This window comes from Chrysemys picta, chromosome 6 (assembly GCF_011386835.1).
Source record: "Chrysemys picta bellii isolate R12L10 chromosome 6, ASM1138683v2, whole genome shotgun sequence".
Lineage (NCBI taxonomy): Eukaryota > Metazoa > Chordata > Testudines > Emydidae > Chrysemys > Chrysemys picta.
The window spans coordinates 40,262,461-40,272,587 of NC_088796.1; the positions used below are offsets into that span (position 1 = coordinate 40,262,461).

At 45.7% G+C, this 10,127-nt stretch overlaps 1 protein-coding gene across 4 annotated transcripts in view; it reads left to right on the top strand.

Annotated features, from left to right (window-relative positions):
* The window catches only part of RNF180 (ring finger protein 180), a 120,983-nt gene extending 117,862 nt beyond the window's left edge, over nt 1-3,121 (top strand). For 3 of the 4 annotated variants that reach the window (XM_005300976.4, XM_065599033.1, XM_065599032.1), the window contains exon 7: nt 464-3,121. In XM_005300976.4, coding sequence (XP_005301033.2) covers nt 464-666 — 203 coding nt within the window. In that variant the 3' untranslated portion in view covers nt 667-3,121. The remainder of the gene's footprint in view (nt 1-463) is intronic. The other variant, XM_005300978.4, reaches the window with a different exon arrangement.
* The last annotated feature ends 7,006 nt before the right edge of the window (nt 3,122-10,127 follow it).

The following is a 10,127-nucleotide window of genomic DNA, read 5'->3' on the forward strand; positions in this document are numbered from 1 at the left end:
GCACCTTTGGGGATAGAGGATTTGGAATTGCTGTGGGTAGCCAATCTCTGGGGCTGGATATCATAGGGGAATGATTCAAAGGGATTCGGGGATTGGGGATGCACCTATTTGTTAACCTGCAAGGCAAAGACAGGGCTGGCATAAGCCCACAGGAGAATGCTTAAGTGGCTGAAGGGCTGGCAGCGTCAGGAATGCCCAGCTACCCTAAGACGCCTCTCATTAGCGACAGTGGGTAAAAAAGTGACTCAGAGTCTTGGATGCCCTGAGATCCATCAAAGTCCTCTCCAGGAAGAGGGATGTACACTGGTGGTGAGATGTGCTGCTTCTATTCTGCATTAGCTCTTCAGATAGGGGCTATCCATTTCTGATGCTCTCAATCCAGCGCCTTTCATAAGCATTGTATTCACTTAAAATATTTTTTTTTAAGAATAAGTGGACTGAAGTGACATGATCTATTTTCCAGCAGGTTTCCAAAGGCATACAGATCCTGTAGCAAGAAGGCACTTCCCACATGCTGCTCACAGGATGGACTATATGGATTTTGAGGATGATAGCCGTGGATGGTGGTTTGACATGGACATGGTGATAATCTACATTTATTCTGTCAACTGGGTCATAGGATTCATTGTTTTCTGTTTTCTTTGTTATTTTTTCTTTCCTTTTTAGGGAACTGCATTGTTTGTTTAGTAAAACTGAAGAATCATGCAAACAAAGACAATGTAAATAGAAATGGTTTGAAGTAATGAATGCAGATCTTTCTTTGTGTGGTCTGGAGTTTTTATGATTCAGAATTGTATTAGCCTACACCAAACATGACATGGGGCTAATGATCTAATTACTGGATGCTTCTGACATAGGCATCAAAGACTTGAGCTTTACTGAAAACATAAAGTGAAATCCTGGCCACATTGAAGTCAGTGGGAGTTTTGCCATTGATTTCAGTGGGGCCAGGGTTTCCACCCATAATTTGTAAAATCACCAGTATATAGAAATGAACCATCAAGATTTGTTTTGAGGAGTTCCGTTTTTGGCTCTATACTTTGCAACCTTAAGCAAATCAGATCTACTGGTGCCTCAATTTCCTCACGTGTAAAAGAGGGATGATGGAGGGAGGATCCTCCAACACAGGCAGTGTGTGTGTGTCTCAAAGTTATCACTAGCACCTTTCATGTGGAAGGATCCCAAAGCACTTTAAGGTCTATATATATAGGGATCAATCACTCAGTATTGAAATGCAGCCACTTTTTGAGGTGGGATGCAACCACCCTTTAATGCTAGCCACTACAAAACATTTTTGAAGGTGGGGCAATGGAAGAAGTTCTCCAGCTGATGCCGCTGGAGGGATTTCTGCTACTATAGTAAAATGTCAGTACACAAAGATAGGACACAGTGGCTAAACCTTCTATGTTTGAGAAGTACAGGGGAACATTTAATTTCAAGGGACTCAGTCCTGTAAGCTACTGAGAACTCTCGCCCTGATCCAGGAAAGCACTTAAGCATGAGTAGTCCCATTAACTTCAGCATTTGCATTGGTAACCTCAGGAGCTGCTGGTGGTTATTCAGTATGTAGCACTCTTCCAATTTAGCTAATACCATTCCATTAGATTGCTAGGAGATGAGTTGGAATTGAATAATTATAATGGGACTGCCCATTTAAAGTTAAGCATGTGCTTAAGTATTTTGCTGGCTCAAGGCCAGAAATGAGCAAGGCCTCAGACTTGTATCTCATCTGAAAGATGGCACCTCCAGCAGCACATTGGCTCCTAGCATTTAGTTTTCCTCAAGCTGCATAAAATAACTTTTTAAGATTAGACATTCCTTTGAGGATTTTTTTGCAGTTAAAATACCTGTACAGCTAAAACTATGTTGACTGAATGGATTTGGTCACTTTCTTTTAATATTGCTCTAAAGGGTAGTGGGAAGTGTAGTAACTGAAATTCACCATCAATGTAGTTGTGGGCAAAAGAAAAATTAGTGTATGCAATTACTTTACCTCTAATTACAATAGCTTGTCTTGTACTATTGATAGATGATTAGGCATAACGGGACCCCACCATTAAAACTTCAGAGGTTTTATTAAAACTCATGGCACAATAAAACTCTCAGCAAACTTAAAACATGTTTCTCAGCTGTGCCAGAACTCAAGTTACAGCTTTTGGTTTTTTAAACTTGCAAATCAACTGTTCCTGGCTCAGCGAAGAGAAGGGATGTGAAGCACCTTTTCAGCCAAAATGTATTTGCACTTCCTGAGGTCAAAAAGCATTAGACTGAAAGGATGTATCATGAAATAATTACTTTAGCTAATTTAACTAACTTGGTGCTAGTTTAAAATGTGAAACACGATTTTTGGGGGGAAAAATCAGATTTAGGAATTTAAGTAGGATGTTTCTCAGATGAATATATCAATTAGCTAATATTTCAAAATGTACTCATACATAAGAAATCTATTCCAGACAACTCCAATTAAATGAAAGTAAATTTACATAGAAAATTTCTAGTAGCATTTTATCATGGGTTTATTCTGAAAGATGAAACAGGAAGGGAGACAGTCAAATGTAGTATTGCCTTCTATAGACAAGAGTCTATAATTGTGGGTGGATGGATACACTCTTCTAAATTTAGTGTTAAAATTATTTTATATAACATTTCTAAGGTGCATATACATATTAGTCAAGCTATATATTTTGGCTATAGTGTTGCTTCGGTTAATGCTATTAATTGCAAAGAGTAATGAATTAATCCGATAATAAAGGAGATGGACTTACTGTTTCAGATTTTTATATAAAGCTGTTTCTCCTTCAAAAAGACCCAGAAGGGGTAGAATAGTTGTAGTTGCTTTTCTCTATTGCCTCTTTCCTTTGAAAAAGTTAGTTCATTATTACTGTCTCAAATGTGCTTCCATTGAAATTTTGTCACAAAAATCCTATTGACTTCAGTGGGAACTGGAGTAGGTCCTTTTGTGAGCAGTTTTATTCTTAAGCACTTGGTCTTGTTCTGGAATGTATTCTTATCTAACCTCATATTACAGTGTTTTCAATAAAATCTGAAGTTGTTTATAATATTTTGCAGCTGTGTCAATAGATATTGGGTGGAATTAAATTTGAATATTTTTTTCAACCAATTTTATGTTTCTCTTTTAATTCTGTTTTTGGGAAGCAGTAGAGATTTTGGGGGGAGGGGAGTTATAATTAACACGATTATCTTTTTTTCATGCTAACATTCTTAATTGTTTTTGTACTTTGTGTGGAAACCCAAATGGACTAGAAGCATTGAACTATCCAGTTTGTCATAACCCACAGTGGCACATCAACTCTTTATTCTGGATCTGAATACATTCTGTGGATGATTTAGTACTAAATGCCCATGTTATTCTTCCAAACAGATAACTACATTAAACAACAGCATAATGCGAGAGACCTAATGAGATTTTAGCAGCTGGTGCACAATTGCTCATACATGAGGTTTCATGCTCAGCTGCTGACAAACTTTTGATTATCAATTGCACTTTTACCCGCCACAAGTTCTCCCCTGCACCCCCATAGTCCCCTACCTCTCACCCCTCCCCCCCACCATTAAACATTTTTAAAAACTAGGAAATTAATACACAAAAATGTCTTTGTGAAGCACACAGGCATATACCTGTAATGTAACTGACAAACCACAAAAGGAAGAATATGAAAGGATCACACCTTACCATTACCACAACTATCAGGGGGCCCAGACCATACTCCACAATCTTAACTCCACTCTAGCCCCAGAGATGCCAGATTTCCATCAGCCCCCTGTGACCCAGGGAGCCCCTCAGTGTCAACTGGCAGAGGGTACACCATATCATAACTCTCATCTGGCCTTACACACTCATTGCCCCAACTCGCCGTCATAATCTATATCTAAAAGTTGTCATGTAAGGTGTCATATGCAAACTGGTAACATTAGTGTTTGTATGTATGGGTGATATATACAGAATTCTAGATGTTTGCTGAAAATATGTTCCGCAAATGTGTTTCGTGGACAGTGCCGAAGCACAACCTGTCCTACAAAGGAATGTTGTTTTGCAGGCTTTGCCGTATCTCCAATGTAAATTAAGCAAGATGTGACCTAAGACAATGAAAAACACATTTATATGCAAGGTAAACAATGCCATCAGGCAAGCGAATGGGGAGGGAAGATAACCAGTTAACAGTCTTGACAAGGGATGGAGACAGCACCCTAGGAAACCTTCCTGCCTCTTGAAATAGGGACAATGAACTTTGGAAGATATAACAGAAGGCAAGAAGCCATTCTGTCATCCTTCACCTAAGGAGACAAAGAAAAGTGCTTTGGGCTCCATGTTGGATCCTGGCTAAAGATGGGCCAGCCGAGCTGGAAGAATGACTGTAGTGAGAAAACTATTTTGAACAAAAGACTCTAGTTTAAATTCAGTTTTAGTTTTAGTTTTTACTTTCATTTGTAACCATTTCTATCCCTACTCCTTCTATTTGGTATCACTTAAATCTAGGTTCTGTTGTTAATAAACTTGTTTTACGTTTACAAAATCACCTCAGTGCTGTGTATTAAAGAGTAAAACCCTCAGCTTATCTAGCAGGCTTGTGTGTATTCTGTCTCTTTGGAGGTAGCAAGTTTAACTCCTGTGAGGGTGCAGTGAGAGGGACTGGATGCTGCAGGGGAGATGGTTTTGGGGAGACCCAGGATAGGAAGGGCTGTGGGGGTCACCCTGAAAGGAGTAACCAGGTTGATGGAAGCCAGGGTGATACCACTGTGCTGTGAGCATGCTACTGGCGGCAGGGCTCTCAGCCAAAGCTACACAGCCACAAGCACCCTGCGTTACAGGGCAGACCATGACACAACCCTTTCCTGGTCTGGATGAACCCCTGAAGCATCACAGGCCCTTACTCTCTGCATGCACTCATCTCTTTTTAACAAACTACTCTTGCCCAACACAACCAACTCCTACACCATACGTACTAGTGCCGGGGAAAAGTAATCTGGGTAAGAGGTGTGTAAAAGGGTGAAAGAGGAGCAGAGGTTAGGCTATGTTGTGTGGTCTGTGGTAAAAGGTAGTTGTGCTAATGGCCAGGTGTTTACTCGGGGGGCAGGGAAGAGGAGAATTGAGTATGGACAGTTAAGGAGCTTACTTAAACATTTCAGTCTCTTTTGTGGGTGGGGATGTGGCAATCCTAACTGCTTCACAATAAAGCTTTTTCTGTATTAGAATGAATCCTCACAACAGGACCCCCCTTTACACTTGGGGAAATGGAGCTGAGAGTTTGATTCTCCCAGTGCCACAGAGGGAGTAATTGTCAGCACCAGTATTAGCATTGTGATGTGTTTGGCTCCTGCTCCTGTCTTCAAGCTAAATCGGTTGCTTTGGTTTCTCTTGTAATATTAGCGAGTATGAGGAAGCTCACATTACCACTCCCTAGCAGGTGCCTCTTCTCTGGCTAAATGGAAAAACTGAGTTTCCAGTGCCATCAGCACCTTCTATGTTTCACTTAATTGTTTTTTCAAGCCTGCAAAAGAGCTAAAAATAAAAAAGCAACTCAGAGCTGAAATGGCTTGTCATAAAAAGCCCGCTGTGAACAATTAATTCATCTTCGGAGTAAAAGGCTAACCTGTTTGAGGCATCAAAAGAGCATTGGCAACAAGAGCAGGAATCTGAAAGAAAGTTTCTACTCCACATCCACATGGTCCCCAGCACTTCCCTAGACAACATGGAGACTTCATACCTCGCTTGTGGGCGTAGGGGAGCAGGGATTGTCTCCTTCATGGTATGCTCCCTCAACCCTGTAGAAACCCTTCTGAAGTTCTAACTGTATAGGTGGAAAGGGGTGCGGGTCACTGTCAAGTGTGGACTGCAGAAGTCTGAGTTTTTCACACTCCCACCTCCCACCCACTTTTTTCTGAGGTTTGTGTCGGGGGAGTGAGGGGAAATACTTCGGATGGGGGGAGACATTCTGGGGGCTGTCACGCTTGGCATGCAAGGCCAAGGTGCTTTCCCGCCGATTGTTCACACACAATCCTCTGATTAAGGAGTGGAACAATTGGACCTCTGCCTTTGCAAACTTTAGCCATTACCGTATAGGATGCTCTAATGGAGGAGGGGTTTCAACATCTTCTGAAATTAATTTGCTCATATTTCCTGTAGTGCACATATGGCCAAATTCTGCCTATAGTTATACTTGTGTAATCCCAATGATTTAAAAAGGGAAAAATCTGAAGATCCACTGGATTAGAAACATGCAGGTTTCTTTAGCATTTATCTAACTTTAGTAATTTAATTCTGGTAAGCGTACATTAACATCCAACAATAAAGTAAACAGTGCTCTTGGGAATTACTTTCCTGCATTATGCAGTGAAAGCTTAGCTGTAAACTATAATCTTTAATCTAGGACACTATACTTTTTACTTGATTGTATTTTTATATTTAAATTATTATCAGAGGGGAAATTGTTCCTAAAATTGGGTTGCAGGGGTATCTGGGCTGATGATGGGATTTCATTAAGCTTCTTTAATTAAAAATTAACAGTCAAATCTTATGGGACAAACAGCTTCATTTCTGATATATTCTGGAGAAAAAATGCTGAACAGGCCAACAAATATGATCCGAAGAATGATCCTGGACTTGTTAGTAGATATGTACTTAGTAACAAAAAGTCCAGGGCTTGCTTCTCACAGAAATCCTATCAGCAGGAGAGAATTAAATTGGAATTCAAAACCGCTTTTTATTAGGATCAGATTGTGCCATCTGATGCATTCATGTAATTCCCATTCAAGTCGCTGGGAGTTGAGTCAGGGCATTTGAAGGCAGAATTTATTCCTTTGAAGTTCCTTATGCAAAAATTCCTGAACACTGTCAGTGCGTCGAGTGCCCTCTGCAGACTGCCATTCATGGGCTGCACATCTGGTGCAGCTCTGACAATGGACCCTTCAATAGCAGTGCTGCTGGAGCGTGCTCACATAGGGTTACCATATTTTGTGCCTCCAAAAGGAGGACACTCCACTGGGCCCTGGTCCCGCCCCCAGCCCCGCCCCCAGCCCCGCCCCAACTCCACCCCCTCCCCAAAGTCTCCGCCCCCTCCCCTGCTTCCCGCGAACATTTAATTCGCGGGAAGCCTGGGCAGGTAAGGGGGGAGGAGGTGCGGCCCAGGCTGGCCCCCCCGGCGGCTCCAGCCTGGGTCGGCTCGGGCCCTGGGGTGCCGGCCCTGGCCCCCGGCCGACCACCCCCGGCCGCCCAGCACTGCCGGCCCCCGGCGGCCCAGCGCACCCCCACGGCGGCCCGACCCCACGGCCCAGCGCACCCCCCCGGCGGCCCGGCTCCCGGCCCCGCGGCCCAGCGCACCCCCCCCGGCAGCCCGGCCCGACCCCCCGGCCCGGCTCCCGGCCCGACCCAGCGAACCCCCTCGGCCCCCCGGCCCCGCGCACCCCCCCGGCGGCCCGGCTCCCGGCCTGACCCCCCGGCTCCCTGCCCCGCGGCCCCGCTCACCCCCCCCGGCAGCCCGGCTCCCGGCCCGACCTCCCGGCCCCGCGCACCCCCCCCGGCGGCCCGGCTCCCGGCCCGACCTCCCGGCCCCGCGCACCCCCCCGGCGGCCCGGCTCCCGGCCCGACCTCCCGGCCCCGCGCACCCCCCCGGCGGCCCGGCTCCCGGCCCGACCCCCCGGCCCCGCGCACCCCCCCAGCGGCCCGGCTCCCGGCCCGACCCCCCGGCCCAGCGAACCCCCTCGGCCCCGCGCACCCCCCCGGCGGCCCGGCTCCTGGCCCCGCGGCCCAGCGCACTCCCCCGGCGGCCCGGCTCCCGGCCCGACCCCCCGGCCCCGCGGCCCAGCGCACCCCCCCGGCGGCCCGGCTCCCGGCCCGACCCCCCGGCTCCCGGCCCCGCGGCCCAGCGCACCCCCTCGGCGGCCCGACCCCGCGGCCCCGGCCCGGCACCGCGCGCCCGGCCCCGCGACCCCGGCCCAGCCCTCCCTCCCGATTTGCCCGGACATGTCCGGCTTTTGGGGATTTCCCCCCGGACGGGGATTTGAGCCCCCAAAAGCCGGACATGTCCGGGAAAATCCGGACGTATGGTAACCCTAGCTCACACCCCCTCCTGCCCCTTTCCTCACTGTTCGCGAACATTCTGAGGGTGAGGCTATATAAGAGAGGTGGATGCTCTGACTGCTTCAGTTCCTTTCAAAATCCAGCTGGCAGATCAGGAAGCATTCTAGGTCCTTGGCCTGAATTCTTATCCTTAGGTGGTGCCTTCTACACCTTTATCATTCTCATTAGATTAGATTTTAGTATAGTTAGATTTTTAGTGTTAATGATCAGTTTTATTTCCTTTAAAAAGAAAAAAGGTATTTTAAACTGTAGTTTTAATAGTTTGTGGTTAGAACTTCGGTTCTGCTATTAGGATCTGATTGTGGATCTGAAGATTAAGAGGCCAGGATTCAAGAGGCGTGCCTCATGTCCCTTGTTTTCTCTGGCATTGTATGCTCACACATGATGCCTAACCTGCCTTGGGGAGAGACAGACTCCCTCCAGAAGCTTAGTCTGCAGTATTTTCACCCCGAGGGCTTGGAATGAATGTCAGAATAGACTTCAAGCAGTGCATCTGCAGGAGGCTCTGGCAGCCAGGCCTTCCAGATCTGGCATATCTCTTGGATCCATGAGCGAGCATAGACCAGCATCATCTCCTGATGCTTCTAGGGAGAAGAAGCTGGACAAAACTTTGCAGAAGGTTTCAAAATTCCAAGAAATCTGTAGTACCCAAGAATGATCCTAAACAATTGGATCCAAAATTGAAAAGCAGAGAAACCACACAGGTGAGAGCCTCTGTGAGCCAAGTCAATATATGGGAGGGACATGATTGGATCCAGTCACTTTGGCTCTGTGAAAAGACAGTGCACAAGATAGAATCTGTCTGCAGAGCCAAAAAGTGCACTCAGTGGATGTTACAGAGCCATTATCTACGGATCCTAGACCATCAGATCTTCTATATCAAAACAGAAGGATTCTGATCTTATAATGAAGCAGACAATGAACATTTTGGATATTCTTAATCCAGCTCTCCATTCCAAGCCGCCTCAACAACTGGCCATGATATTTGTTGCTCCTATCCATCCAGATCCGCAACACAAACATAATTTAGAGAAGAACTTTAGTTCCCCATACTATTGATTCTCCTCCAGAGAAGAAAAGAAGGGTGGAGAAGCTTCATGAATAATCACCTTATGCTTCCATGGGTCTCCTGGTAAGATGCTATAGACCTTTTCTATTCTGTCCCCGAGATCACTGATCTCTCATCTACTATTGGAGTTGAATCCAAGGTTGAATCCTCAATCAGAAGTGGCGGCTGAACACCCTAGTCAGCCAGATAAGGCTTTTCATAAGGACAGATATTCTGCAAAACAAACATGCAGAGGATCCATACCATGACAGATGCTGTGGAATGGAACGAAGCATAGATTTCTGGGTGGATTAGCAATTAGCATGTACCCCCTGGGCTAGATGGCCCTCTCCCAGACATTCCTCAGAAAATGGCTATTCTACTAGAAATCTTCCCTCTCCAAGAGTGCAGGCAAGATTTCCATCATCAGATCTGACACTCTTGGATTTGTCTGGAATATATAAAGAAAGAGCAATTACCTATCATCATACCAGACATACTCTCAGAAGAGGGGGAGCCAGAGAAGCCTGAGGAATAGCAGCAAATGGATCCTGAACAGAAGGATCCGAGTTTTCCAGGTGGAAATGTGGAGATGACTCCAGTAGTGCCTAGCTCTGAGGATGCAGTACTATTTCACAGATTAGTTGACAGGATGGCAAATGCATTGAAGATCCCCTCTGTGACAGTCGAGACTTCTAACCCAATCTTTAGCCATATGGAGTGGAAATCCATCAACTTCATGAAAAAACTCGTATAGATACAGACAGACATCATCTTCCTTTCCAAATGCAAACAGATGGACATCATACCAAAAGGACTAAAGGTAAAAAATCCATTACAATCTACATATCACACAGACTATACTGAGAGACTGTCACACACGCTCAAAGAAACTGCGAAACCACCTGATCAGCATCCTATACAGCAAACAGGGAAAGATTAAGAATGAGCTCTCAAAACTGGATACTCTCATAAGAAACC